This window comes from Osmia lignaria, chromosome 16, assembly GCF_051020975.1.
Source record: "Osmia lignaria lignaria isolate PbOS001 chromosome 16, iyOsmLign1, whole genome shotgun sequence".
NCBI lineage: Eukaryota > Metazoa > Arthropoda > Insecta > Hymenoptera > Megachilidae > Osmia > Osmia lignaria.
The window spans coordinates 8,264,298-8,277,663 of record NC_135047.1 but is presented as its reverse complement, the minus strand read 5'-3'; the positions used below and the strand labels follow the sequence as shown (position 1 = coordinate 8,277,663).

General features: G+C 43.8%; 1 protein-coding gene across 6 annotated transcripts in view; it reads right to left on the bottom strand.

Moving 5' to 3' along the window:
• nolo (ADAMTS-like no long nerve cord) overlaps nucleotides 1–10,926 on the bottom strand; it is a 139,100-nt gene extending 128,174 nt beyond the window's left edge. For all 6 annotated transcript variants that reach the window (XR_004580585.2, XM_034317295.2, XM_034317292.2 and 3 more), the window contains exon 1: nucleotides 10,314–10,926. Coding sequence is in view for 5 of the 6 variants with exons in the window: in XM_034317295.2 (XP_034173186.2) it covers nucleotides 10,314–10,337 (24 nt within the window). In the remaining variant the exon portion in view is untranslated. The remainder of the gene's footprint in view (nucleotides 1–10,313) is intronic.
• Between the last annotated feature and the right edge of the window lie 2,440 nt (nucleotides 10,927–13,366).

Genomic DNA, 13,366 nt, shown 5'->3' with positions numbered 1-13,366 from the left:
TTCCTCGTTGTCGCGTGGGAAGAAGAGCAAAGTGGCGTCGAAGACAGCTTTTCACAGCCAGCTTCAGCTGATATCGACGAAACGATTATTCTAGTCTGTCCCGTGTTTCTAGCCGCGAGACACGAACGTTTCTCCGAAGCCTCGTGTCCGAGTAATTGCTCGAACGAGCTTCTTGCGTCGAAAGATCGACGGAACGAGCCGAGAAACTTCCTAATAACCGGCCAAGTAGCCGCTAATGGTGCTCCACGGTTAACCAGTAGGACAACTCAATCGAGCCAAACTGATCGATACTCGATCGATCCTGTTTACGTGACCACGATAATTGTCTCCGCGGGTTAACGAGCCTCGAAGAAAAAACTACTGTAATAAGACGGAAGGCAATCGTTATTAACCCTTCCCGATCCGGCTCCTTTATCGGACCAGTCTCGTCCAATTAGCGAGTTGCTGATATTTATCAGCTTTATCTGGCTAGTTTGTCTTTCGCCTTTCGAAGAAACGACAATCTTGTTGAATCGGAACACGGTTTTCTCATCCTTTCTGTGTTGTAGACAATTTAGTAAGAAACTGCAGGTTTTAATTTACAAATTAATTACTCGTATCCTTAACGCCTTGATTGTCGCAGTGTTTCTATCTAGTACGCTTGAAAATCTAAAAAACAAAAATGTATATTTCGCGACTCTCCCCCCAGTCACCCTAATAAAGTTCATAATCACGATGCAAAGTGGATGGTTTCGTAGCGTTTCACGCACGCGACCACCAGTTGTGGCAATACTTTGCATACCATAAGGAAACTATGAAAACCACGGAATCTCTCTTTCACGTGGATATCGGCATACCGTTTAACATACAAGAGGTTCCCTCTTCTTCAATTTTCTATACAATGGTGATCCATCGTTGGAATTTTAAGAGCATTACAGACGCGATACCAGTTTTCCATCTGGATTTTGAAAAAATTTGTGTGAGAACCTAGTGACCCCATTTATTATGCAGATTCGCAAAACTTTAGTATCCGAAGATTAGAAGGGAAATCCATAGAATATAAACGGGTGTTTCGCGTGTATCGAGCAGGGACGCGTCGTTCAGAGCCGTATTAATGTCGTAAAATGGTCGTTCAATCAGAAGTTCACTATAAAACTTTTATACCGCGTACCTCAATCTTCTCTGAAAATACTTGTGTCTCTTGCTGCGTCATGTAATCGGTCGGTTCAAGCGACCGTTCCACGTGCCGCGTTACGAGCTCCTCGAGAAATATCAACGTTCATGTTTGCCAGGTAGAAGTTTTCGCGAATTCATTTGTCATTTGGACTGCCGTGAAAGTCTCGTGAAGAAAGGAGAAGGAGAAGAGAGAGAAAAAAAGGAAGAAAAATCAATGGCAAGTACCCGCGAGAGCCGACGGTGGAAAGTAATTAAGAGAAGCAGCAGGCAGTTAGCAACGATTATCGCGATTGAAATACCTCATGGAGTAATCCGGAGATTCGAATCGAGTCCGACGATTTACATAATCCCTCGAAAGACAAGACGAAACTCGACTCGTTGAATTATTCTTTCCATAACTAAGACGGCATAATCCCGTGAATTACCTGATGATCGCGGGGGTGGAATTGTCCCGTGAGTAGCTGGTCGATTCAAAAGAAGCGTAACACGTTACTTCGATGAATGGCTTTTTATGATTCACCTTATTCTTATTATGAAAAGAGTTAACAAGGTTAAGAGTTCTTTTTCGCACGATTGTTATGCCTCCCACGCACCTACAGTAATGTATAGCGTTCTGATTTTCACTTGAGGACACTCGAAAGCTTCTGACCTTTTTACGTATGGTGCGCTCCCGATCAAATCAGGCCAGGGAAAGAAGGAGTCCTCAGAATCTTAATTTTCACGATAGTGCACCCTATTTATCAAATTTTATGCATTAAGCGGTTAAGGAAATTTGACGACTAGGAAGATGCTCGAAATGAATTCAGAGAACCGCGAGTATAACCGGTCGATGAAAGCTTTTTGCCCACATTATGGAGCAGTTGCGCGATAATAATGAAGCCAGCCGTTGTAATCGTGGACCAGCAGCGTGTTGTGGTTGCCGGATTGTCGACGACGCGAACCGTATGCGACGTCGAACGTTAATAAAGTGCACACGCTTGAACCTTACAAATGCCGGCCGAACAATACTTGCAGGTGTTTCTTCGCGTGCAGCAGCAAGTACCTGCTGTAAAACTCGACGGGAATCTTACCGTCGTCTAGGCTCGTTTCTTTTCACTATACGAAGCTTGGAATTCAGAAAAAAATATCTCACAGATGAATAGAGTTTCTATCTCATTCGTGGCATTGACCAGGAAGTTTCGAAATGAACAAAGTAGTAGCTGAGAGGCAACACGATGCAACGGGTAGACATCCGTGACTACTCGGGTATTCGCCATCACGCTCGTGAAATCCTGATTTTACGCTGTAATTCTATTCGTAGCTTCAGGGACCTGGCTATCGACCAGCTTGTTAATTATGTTTTGCTGCGCTTTCTCGTTACCTGGAAGTAAATAACCGTGTGTTACGACGGAATCGTTTCTAAACTGGCTCGAGAGTCCATCTAGAAACGATTTCATCGAGAACAGAGACGCGGCGTGTAATGTAAAAAGTTAAATAGAGCATCGTTGCAGCAACGAAGATGTTGTAAATAAAGGTCAGCAAGCTACTTCTCGTGAAATTTTCAACTTTAATGATGCAATCTACCCTTCGTGGCCTATCTTGTTAGCCTGACCTAAGTATTAAGTACATTCCAACGACATATCTTTACACATTTGATGTTGATATCATTGGTGAAATTTTAAAAGTATAATAAAAACTTTCATTTAAAGTACTGAATAATTAATATAAATTTTTAGCGCATTGAATGTGTTCAGGTTAAGCAATCAAATATCCTCGCTTGCAATTAGTTCACCGTTATAAAATATTGATCCTCATTCACAAAACAATCAACTACGTTTAATGATTTCAAATAGTAAGCACACGGTGCACAAACAAATTGGGTAAACATTGACCACCTGTTCAGCTATCGGTGACTTTTGAACAAAGCTTTACCGAACTGAAATTTTGTGCTTTCTGAACATATTTATTTTTTAAGATAATTCCTACCTTTTAAGCAGAGAATATCCTAAAAGCTTTGTTGAAATGGTTTTCTAATGAGGGAAGAGAAGAAGCCACGGTAGTGCTACGAAACAATCAAAATAACAAGCCTGCCGATAGATAAGGGAGGATTGCCCCTCGATAAAAGACCCTTATACAACCCACCAACTAAGCGTGCACGGCTACAAATTCTCGAGTAGGTAGAAATCATTTCCTTGAACTAGCACAACCGTGGAGTTGCTCTGGAATACTTGTGTAGACGCGTGTTATCGCTGGTATCGGCCTGCACCCAAGGTGAAACCCTCGTGAGATTAGGTCTACTAGTTACGTGGCTAAGAGAACTGCCGTCTTTAAGGCTGCTTTCTCACGACTAGACTTTATCGCCATTATAATGCAACCACTGTTTCTTCCTTCAGAATTTCATCTCGATCGAAGACTATTTCTTTTATCGAGCGAGTAAGAAAAGGAGTCACATCGACAGGAAAGAAACACATTGAATGCAAATTTCTCTACAAGCGTCTAAAGAAGTTACAGAAAGGGTTGAAAAGGTCCTTCAAACTAAAAGCTTAACCCAGTTACCAGGTGGATCGAACAAAGTAACAATAATAGAAAGGAAAAGAGTGAAGTACGAAATTTTATAAGCCGTCTTTTCTATAACCGGACACCAAGTATCGAGCTTGACTTTTTAGATGGCAGTAAACGTTGCCACGACAATGATCAACATTGATAACAGTTTCTGTGTCAATAATACAAGCAAACCCGCGTATCGAGAGCATTTCCATTTTAAAATAGATACTGCTTATCCGTTTGCTCGAGCTATTCCGTTTCCATCGAACGTTCGTCCATCGACCGGGCAAAATATCGTTTCATCCGCAATGCGTGACATCGATGCAATCGATATCTAATCTCGTCCTCGTTGCCAGCCGTACTCGGGGTGAAAGGCCGAATTGCGCTCGGGGATCGATCGATGATAAAAGGGGAAAATCTATGGAAATGGTCTCTCAAGGAAATCAGAGACATGCGTGATCTCATCCTATTGTCTGAACACGCTTACTACCGGCTAAAGTCTCTCGAGACGCAAACATTTTCGTAACTCTCGGGGATGGAAGAGTTCCGAGTTAAAAAGTTCGAGGTAAATTCCATTTTCATAATACATTTCTATCTCTCTCTCTTCTTTTCTTTTCGGTCATCTCTCGGAGGGTTTTCGCTCTGTGCGCAAACATTTGTCCATAAACGTCAGGAAAATACTCTCCTTTTGTAAATAGTACCGTGTATTTTTACAACTCACCCTCGGATCGTTACGAAAGCCACCTTATTTATAGATATCCACTCGGAATTCCCTGGTGGAGGAGGTAGACGGTCATCGGGACGAAACAGTCGTAACTGGCTACGAGGTCGAGCATGACTATCAATCACGTTGGAAGAAGCACGACGAGACGAGGGGTGAGTTTCTCTTTGGCTCGGTTGTTCGCTGACTGGTCGACGTTTACGCGGCTAATTGCTTCCCCGACGCGTGTGTTAATCGTCTTCGCGGTCGGCACGATCATCTTGAACGCGAACCGGTGTATTAATCGCGCGCGATTAATCTAGTCACGAGCGTTATGAATCGTGTATTGTTACGGGAGAGGATCGCAGCGTTAAATGTCGTACAGATAGGATCAATCGGTGACGGACATACCTTGGAAACATCTGAAGAATGACCTTTATTCGCGAGTATAATCTTTCCTCTGTATTGGTGGTATCTATCTAACCCGGATACCCGAGAAAATCATAGCTCTACTTCGGATCCGCTAGTTGATTAAGTATGATGGATAGAGTGGTGCAACGTAAGAGTTGACGTAAATAATTATTCCCTTTGTTTGCAACAAAGAATATTCGTCGCGTACTGCAAGAGAGTACGCTGCGAAACTTGGTGAATAGGAGGCTTCGATAAGCTTAATTGTTATTAAGACTTAACTGAAACAAATGAAGGCAAGTTCGTTTGTTCGTTTGCGCATCGATCGTTCGTGTAACACAATGAAGAATACGAGGCGAGGGAAGATGTTATATTTAGAGGAAGCATCGGTTGCATCTACCAGACGCGAAACTATTGACTGGCGAGCTAGGCGGAGGAATTGAGAATACAATACACAGAATATCCCGACGGTACTGGCCCATTACCAGCTCGAAACGATGAAAGACACAACCACCGTCTCGCTGTAATGTACTTGGACCTCGTCATCTGAAACGTCTTCCTCTTATCGATTGGATGTTAGAAAATCCATAAAACGCGAGAGAAGTTATTACCAGAGAAGAGGCATTATATTATTTCTTTACAAAATTAGCTACATTCATAGCTCCCTTTTATCATTACCTCGGAGTATTAATCACTGTACCATTCACAACCAAATTTGAATTTCAGACCAAGCTTTCCAAACTAGCAAACTACAAACTAGTACATAGAAACAATATAATTCGAAACAACGTTAGGGAATGATTCAGAGAAGACAGGTAGAAGAAAGGTCACGCGTACCTTCGACTATAAAGTGGTCCCTATCAATCGCGTTATTGTCCTTCTTCTCTATGATTCATAGATCGTTGGAAATCACGAGATGTCTACTCATCAGGTATCACTGGTAGATTGGCGGACGCGAACGAATCCGTAAAACGTGAGAGGTGGTCGTTAGCGAGATAAGCTGTTCAGGAGCATCGACGGTTAAATGCTGTGTCGCGCGTGGTCACGCCGCTTTGCCCGTAATCCTTTTAGCTTGGCAGCCTCGGTTGCTTCGCTTCTTAAAACATTTTCTGTATACAGTACCGAAGGCTTAACGGCGCGCTACTCGACGGCAATCTGTAAAGTGGCTGCTAGGACCAGGAAAGTCGCTCGTCGACCCATTAACAGGCCACTTACGCCGGCCCCGAATAAAGACCGATCGAAGGGGCGAGGAACAGTCGTCCTACAGCACCACGATTCCCGTTAATGAGCGCATTTTTTATCGCGAATCTGCAACCGGGATCCTCCAACGTCTTCAATTTGTATCTCCACTCCTGGGAACAGTGTCCCGATACGGTTCAACGCGAGAAGAAAACGCCCTCGGCTCGAACAACTCGATTCCAATAACGACCATAATATCGTTCTTTAGTCTCGCGATCGATTCATTAAAGGGTTGCTTGAAAGAATTTAAACGTACTGTATCTATTTAGAACTTCAAAGTTGAAACGCAAACTCCACAAAATTATTCATCTCGTAGCTTTCATTATAAAAGCTCCTAAATATAATCCTATCATAAAATTACAAAGATCAAGGTTACTAATTCCCCAAAAAGTTCCACGAAGTGCTAGCATAAACCTTGGAAAATCCAAGCAAGATAATTCGCAATCAAGTAAACATGCTCAAACACCTCGTATAGAAGCGAAAAAAAAAAAAGTACCAAAATCAGGGTTCGTTCTAGTTACAGTTACGATGTCTCGTAACGAGAACTTTTTTCTGTCCCCGTCGTAAAAGGTCCGTGTAATATTCGAGTCGAATAGCCCGACTGATTATAGTGGCAATCACGCGGGGAAATTACCTGCGGGCTTCGAGAAAATTTAACCCCTTGCACTATGCGGAAACTCGGAAAAAGCCAGGCCCAAATCGTGCGCCCGAATTGTGGTGAAAGGAGCCGAACGACATCTTACGACTGAGTGCGAGATAATTGCGCCCGTATTTATTTCACGCGATCCTATTCGAGATATTCATACTTGGCCAGAGATTAAGACCACGAGTCAGACTCGTGATATTCATGTTTGGCCTGAAATATCGATCACGAGTTAGACTCGTGATATCCACGATAGGCATGAAATTAAACAACGAGTCTGACTGGTGATATTCAAGTTTGGCCTAAAATTTTCATCACGAGTCAGACTCGTCAAAATAGTGCAAGGGGTTAATCAAACGACTGAATCGAGAGGGACACGGGACCGGAATACATTTCGATTCGCGAACGACGGGGGTCAAGTCAAGTCAAGTCCAAAGAGACCTCTCGGAAATTCTCGAAGCCATTACCGATCTCGTTGCACTAGTCACTTACTGTTAGACCTGCATATCTACAGAATGTTTCCTTAAGCCTCGCTAGCGATTCGTGGCTTGCACTGTCGGAGATGCTCTGCTCAGATTTCCCATGGGCAGCCCTGTAACTGGGAGACCAACTCGCTGTTCCGTAGGCCTTTGACGTGCTACTTTACATAACGTTTCGTGTATCGTCGATAATTCTGATTTCAATTGCGGCAAACAAGCCGTCAATTAGGCAGACGGCAATCAGATTTTCACGAATTGGGGCCGAGCAATTAGACGATGTTTAATTTTCAAAACTGTTTCGAAATTCTTTGTTAATTGAAGTGTTATATATTTCTTTTGAAACAACCGAGTTAGTATCTGAGATCTACAGAATCTGCGTACCGTGAAAGATTTGATCGACGGAAATGACATTAATTGCACGACATAATTAAATTCTCGCCGGAAATATCCAGTCGCTTGGATGGGAACGCTGTCGATTCCCGTCGCGAAAACTCTAATTAGTGTCGTTTAACTGATGCCTCGATCGACGAAAGACAACAGATTGCGAAAAAGCAATGAACAAAAGAGAGACAAACACACAGAATCGTTACCAGTACACTGTCCCGTGCTTGTAATTCTAGTCGCGCAAGCTGACATTCCAGCTCGTTAGAAAACGAACGTGGTCGAATTCGTAGTTACTCGACAAAGCGTGATTGTTGTTCGTTGGTAGCCTTTGCCAAGTAATAAGCCCCCTCCTCCTTGCTCTTGCTACGGTTCATAATTTCCCCTAGTAAATCACTCTAAAAAATTCTCAGTAAAAATAAAAGAACATACGTCGAAATGATTCAGCAAAACCATCATGAATCATTTCGAGCTCGCAAACAAACGTAAGATGGTCACTTTCAACGTTTCCCCGAAGAATGCACGAATATTTGATGAATCACGAAAATAGCTATAGTTTGAAGTCGGATATAGTTCATATAGGTCACGTATCTAACGATTCTTTTTATCATCTTCCTATTTTCGTTTCGATGTATCTTCTCTCGCGAATCGTTCTCGAGGCAGGTTATCGATACGAAGAAGTTATATAATTTTTTACGTCTATCATTATTTTCCTCGGGATTTCACATCGACACCCCTAGCGAGAATCCGCGAACGTACTCGGCGGGTGTCGTCATTAACGCGGCAAGCACTCGAACGCTCTTCGCATTCGACGCCCTTCGACGTATCTGTTTTCACGCTTCCATTATCTGTTCATCTCGTTCTCGGTCACGAACTTTTATTTGTCCGATTGTTTGCGGCGGGTGTTGGCTCGTGCTGAAACGCCTTCCACGAACAGCAGGTAGGAGAAAAAGAGATGACAGGTCGAATAGGGGTCTGGGATGCTTTCTCGACCGCGACCAACTACGTCCACGAGGGTGGCCACGCAAAATTGGCCGGCAATAAAGCAGAGTCTCCTGGGTCTTCCAGCCCCTTTCGGCAGGTGAGAAAATTCCATGAACCGAAGCGACAGAGATCTATGTATTGTCCTCGAGGATGATGGCCTATCGCCTTCCGCTTGTTCCGTCAGGGTCGGAAGTACTTCGGGCCGAACAAGTAACTCGTCCCGACTCGTCCGACGCGATTCAAGCGTTCGTGAAATATTCATGCAGCTTTGAAACAAGGGATCGCGAGGAAGATACGATCAGTGTGGTTAGAAGAAGAAGATAGCGATGCTCGGTTAGCGCGGAAATGGTATTCGAACCGAAATACCTGCGTTTTCCTCCTCTCCTTATCTTTCGCTGAACTCGAAAATAATTTGAATCGTTTGATAATCATTCGAAATGACGCATTAAAATATTCACGCGTTCGTGGGTTCTTTCGAGGACGAGCGAGTTCTCTGTACGCTCTTTCCTTCGTATTATACAAGGACGAGGATCGCGAGCAAGTTTCGACCAAGTTTCTGAAGCGGCAAACAGCAACGGCCCGAAATCCGTACAATACGATCCAAAAGGTGTATAAGTTTCTTCGGGAACTAAGAGGATGCAGTCACGAATAACTACGATCCTGTTCAAGGCGAAATCCAGCTTGCGCCACAGTTAACTTCGTGACATTAACAGAAGAGTATTAATTAGAACGCGAGCGACGGACAACTTTTCGATGATAATTGGACGATTAAAAAATTGGAGAAATTGAAATCGTTAAAAATTTCTTGACTACAAAGTTTAAATTGTCATCAATCAAAATGGGAATCGTTCGATTTAACTTCCATTTTCCCTAGTTTTACTTTCAAATGCATATATAGCCCATTTCATGCATGCGACCTAAATATTACACGAGGTGGTTGGAAAATTTATCATTCGCTCTCTGCCTATAGAAGCACGCTTTTCATATTCTGATTTTCGGTAACCCACATCCGTGACCTGAATCTTGGATCGTAAACACATTCTACATATGTATCTGATTTAAATATTTTTTGGTAATTTAAATCAGAATATTCGAATTTTGTTAGGGACCAATTAATAGTTTGTTGGGAAGACCCTGGGGTTCGAATCAATTTTCAAAGTAGCCATTTAAACTTGATCAATGTTGAAGGGGTCTCAGGTGGCCTAGAAGAGGTTAAGTTCCGTTTGTAAAACTTCCGGATGGAACCCTGAAAAGTCTGGAAATCGACATTGTACGGGTCGCGTGCACCGACTGACCTCATTCCCTTTTTTCGAGTCAAGAGAGTCACGTGTTCGTTAATATCGCCGTTGCCCTACTACGAAGAAGAGGACCAAGCAAACAGGACGAAGGACAAACCTACCGGCTGAAACTCGAGGGACGATGGTATTGAAAAAGACGAATTTCTCCAAGTAGAAACGGAAACGGGCGAGTACAGAAGAAAAGATGCGCCATTGGCAGATTAAAGCGTCGTAGTCGGACTTTGATCTTCGAGGAGAAGGAAGAAAAAGCTAAGACGAGCTTGAAGCTCTCGCGTGGCAAAGGGTGACGAACTCTCGGGAGAATGGCGGGTCGTTTTCGCTGTCAACTCGCGAGTAACAACGACAATCGAGCCGAGCGTAGGAAGGAAAACGGACCAAGAAGAGAGGCATCGCAGCAAAGGCAAAGGGTACGCGGCTCCAACCCGGAAACACTCCAATCAAGCGCACGACGCTAGCCTTTGCGAGCCAGCAATAAAAAAAAGAATCTTTGAGTATCTACTCACAAAGATGAAGTAAGACTTCCTCATGATCCTCCCCCTCGTGGTTCTCTTCTGGTTCCTATGGTCCTGCTGCTTCCTTCCTCGCGGCTCTTCCGCTCCGTTCGATCCTACTCTGTCCCGTAAGCTTTCGTCAGAGATGTTCGACTTGCCTCCGCGTACAAGTTGCGCCCTCCGAAGAAGGGCGCATCGAGGAACCGGTCCAACCCTTCTCCGAGACGAATCTCACGTCGCAGTGTCTCACTTTTTCTATTTACATACGTCGCACTTTTCACCCTCCTTCGCGATGCGCTCTACGCATTGCCACTATACAACCGTATTTTTTCTACCCACGTGATCTATAAATTGTACTCTTCCCTTCAATGAAAATTAATCACGATTGAAAATGAAACGAGTGTTTGGAAAATTTAAACACGATTCACGGAAGCCCGTTTGAGTATGTCACGAAAACAAGCACGACCGAGTAAACAAGTGACCCGCGATGCGTCAACCTCGGCGGTCGCCGACGATCTAACAGAGGGATGTTTTGAGCGACGATGCTACCGAACAAAACGCACGTGTCTCTACGAAGCTGGCCGATGTCGTCGGGCCGAAGTGCGCCGCACGAGTGTCGGCCTTAACGTCTCGAAAGCGCTTGACGTTGGCGCCCGTGTGGCTAGGGTGGGGGCTGGAGGGGTTCGCGGAGAAACACGCTTTACCCTTTCCCCCCTCCCCTCCCGCCCTTCTAGTCTAACCAACGCCAACTCCAACCCTCGTACACCCCACCATGCTCGGTGCTGGTGGTGAAACTTCTCTCATCCTCTTTCTCTGTCTCTCTGTTTTGCGCGCTCTCACCCCCAACCCCACGTCCACCCACATCGCGACGGGGCCGAGGTTGGAATAAAGTGCTGCCGTAGGGGTGGTTTGGCTGCTCGACCAAGAAGGGGCACATAGCAAAGAGAAAGACGATCCGATCGAAGCCCTACAGCGATGAAACGAGACGAACAACGCGAGATCGTGGCGATTTCGCGGGCCAACATCGAGCTCGCCTATACTATTCGTCCGTTTGCGTTCTCAGCTCGGATTGAATACCGATGTATGTATTCTGAGCTTTCGGTATCATAACGATATTTGTTTCAAGTATTTAAAAAAAGAAAACAAATGAATTCTGTACTAATAACATCACACCTTTGGCAGAAAAATGGGAAAGAAGTAATAGAAATAAAATAGGCTATTTAATAACGTTAATGGCCTAATTAAATTAATTACACCGATTCCGTGATTATGAACAAACGAACCCTGGAAATTCAGCCTAATGTAAACGATTAAATTAGCTTTCGATTTGTAACGAAATTTCCAAGCGAACGAATCTTTAACCCTGTTAGTAGTATTTACGTGCTGGTGTAAAGTGGGAAAGAGCGTGGCTAAACAAGTTGTTCGATACTTATTGACATTACCGACAGGTGGATGAGAAAAAGCGGTTGTAAATATCCGTGGAAAGGTCGGCGGACAGAATTTTATAGCTCGACGAATTTCCTGATTCACCAAGGAAATATCTTTTGTGAAACGGTCCGGGAAAAGATGGATTCCGGTGACGGAGATTGAGGCGGCCGGAGGATGGAGATTTATCGATATTGAAAATCCAACGGGTAACGCCGGTATCCGGGGCTATTATTTGAAAGCTTGTCAATGCGTCAAAAAATCGGTCAGCGCAGAAATGATTACTGTCGTGTACGCGATGCGTTCGTTGTTTGATGAACGTTAATCGAAACGTTGACCCGATTCGTTTACACGTGTGTGCCCGTGTGCGAGCATTGAATCGAACGTCTATTTGTTCTGCGTGCAGCCTGTAGTACATGAGAAATGATGCGTGCGAGCAGTAGCCGCCAGTATTCGACAGGAATAACGGGACGAATTGTTAAATGTTTTTTGGGGCCAGATACACGTTGTAATACGAAATTTCAATTGAAACTACCGTGTCATTTTCCCACCTACCGATTCCACGAACGTGCCTGACTCGCGTTGGGCTTTTTACTTGTTTAAACGTGGAACACGCGCGGAATTCACCGCTGTTTATCACGTTCCGATAAAATTATTGCTGAAGAAGTCTATCAAAACTTTTCGCATAATTAAGTATTTCGTTCTTAAATTAAACTACCCTTATACAGTTATAAATAAAACAGATATCTCTTGAAGATAACAACTACTCCCTTTTTTCCGAAAGCAAGAAATTATTTTACCCGAATAGATTAAAATTCCCAGATAAACCCTTCAGAAAAATCAAAAGGAAGGGTTGCCGTAAAGTTTATTATTCCAGTAGCAATCTCGAGAGGCTCACAGAGGAGCGTACGTAGGAAAACAGATTTCGATTTCCATATCGACCCCAATCTTCTCGTTATTTCAAACTAACTGGCCGTCGTTTCGAAGGGAGGAAAGAAAAAAGGATACCACTTGGATCGTATCGATGCTCGAAACTGCATCGAATCGATAGGTATATAACGCATGCTCGAGTTTCCGCAGGACGTGTACTCGATACAAGACAAGGTCGTGCACGACATACTGGTAGACGAGATCCGTATACCACTTTGGATAAGCCGTATTCGGACGATCACCGTTTTAGATAAACGGTACCGGGATAAACTGGATCCTCTCCGCATCTTAAATCGAGCCTGCACTTGGTGCTCGCCACGTCCATCGATGTCCTTTTTTTTTTTCTCTTTCGACTTTCTCTTATTACGCTAACTACATCCGTGTCTAAGATAATAAAAAATATTCGCGTAGAATCAATCTCTTCAGCAAAGAAAATCATCTTCGCGCCAATTTTCCCGCGTAAACGTCTATACGCAAGTAGTGGGAGTACACGGATCTATACTTTTTCCGAGGAAGCCTGATTTGATCGCGACGTAATTGCGATAATTTATAGACGACAGTGGCACAACGCGTTGATTATTTGATAATACAGTCGGATGATCAATCATTAAGCCGTAATTAAATATCTACTGTTGATATATGTAATTAGCTGCAACCGGTTCACGCGCTATTTACAGCTGATCAGTCACAACCATTTCGCGCTGATTAAT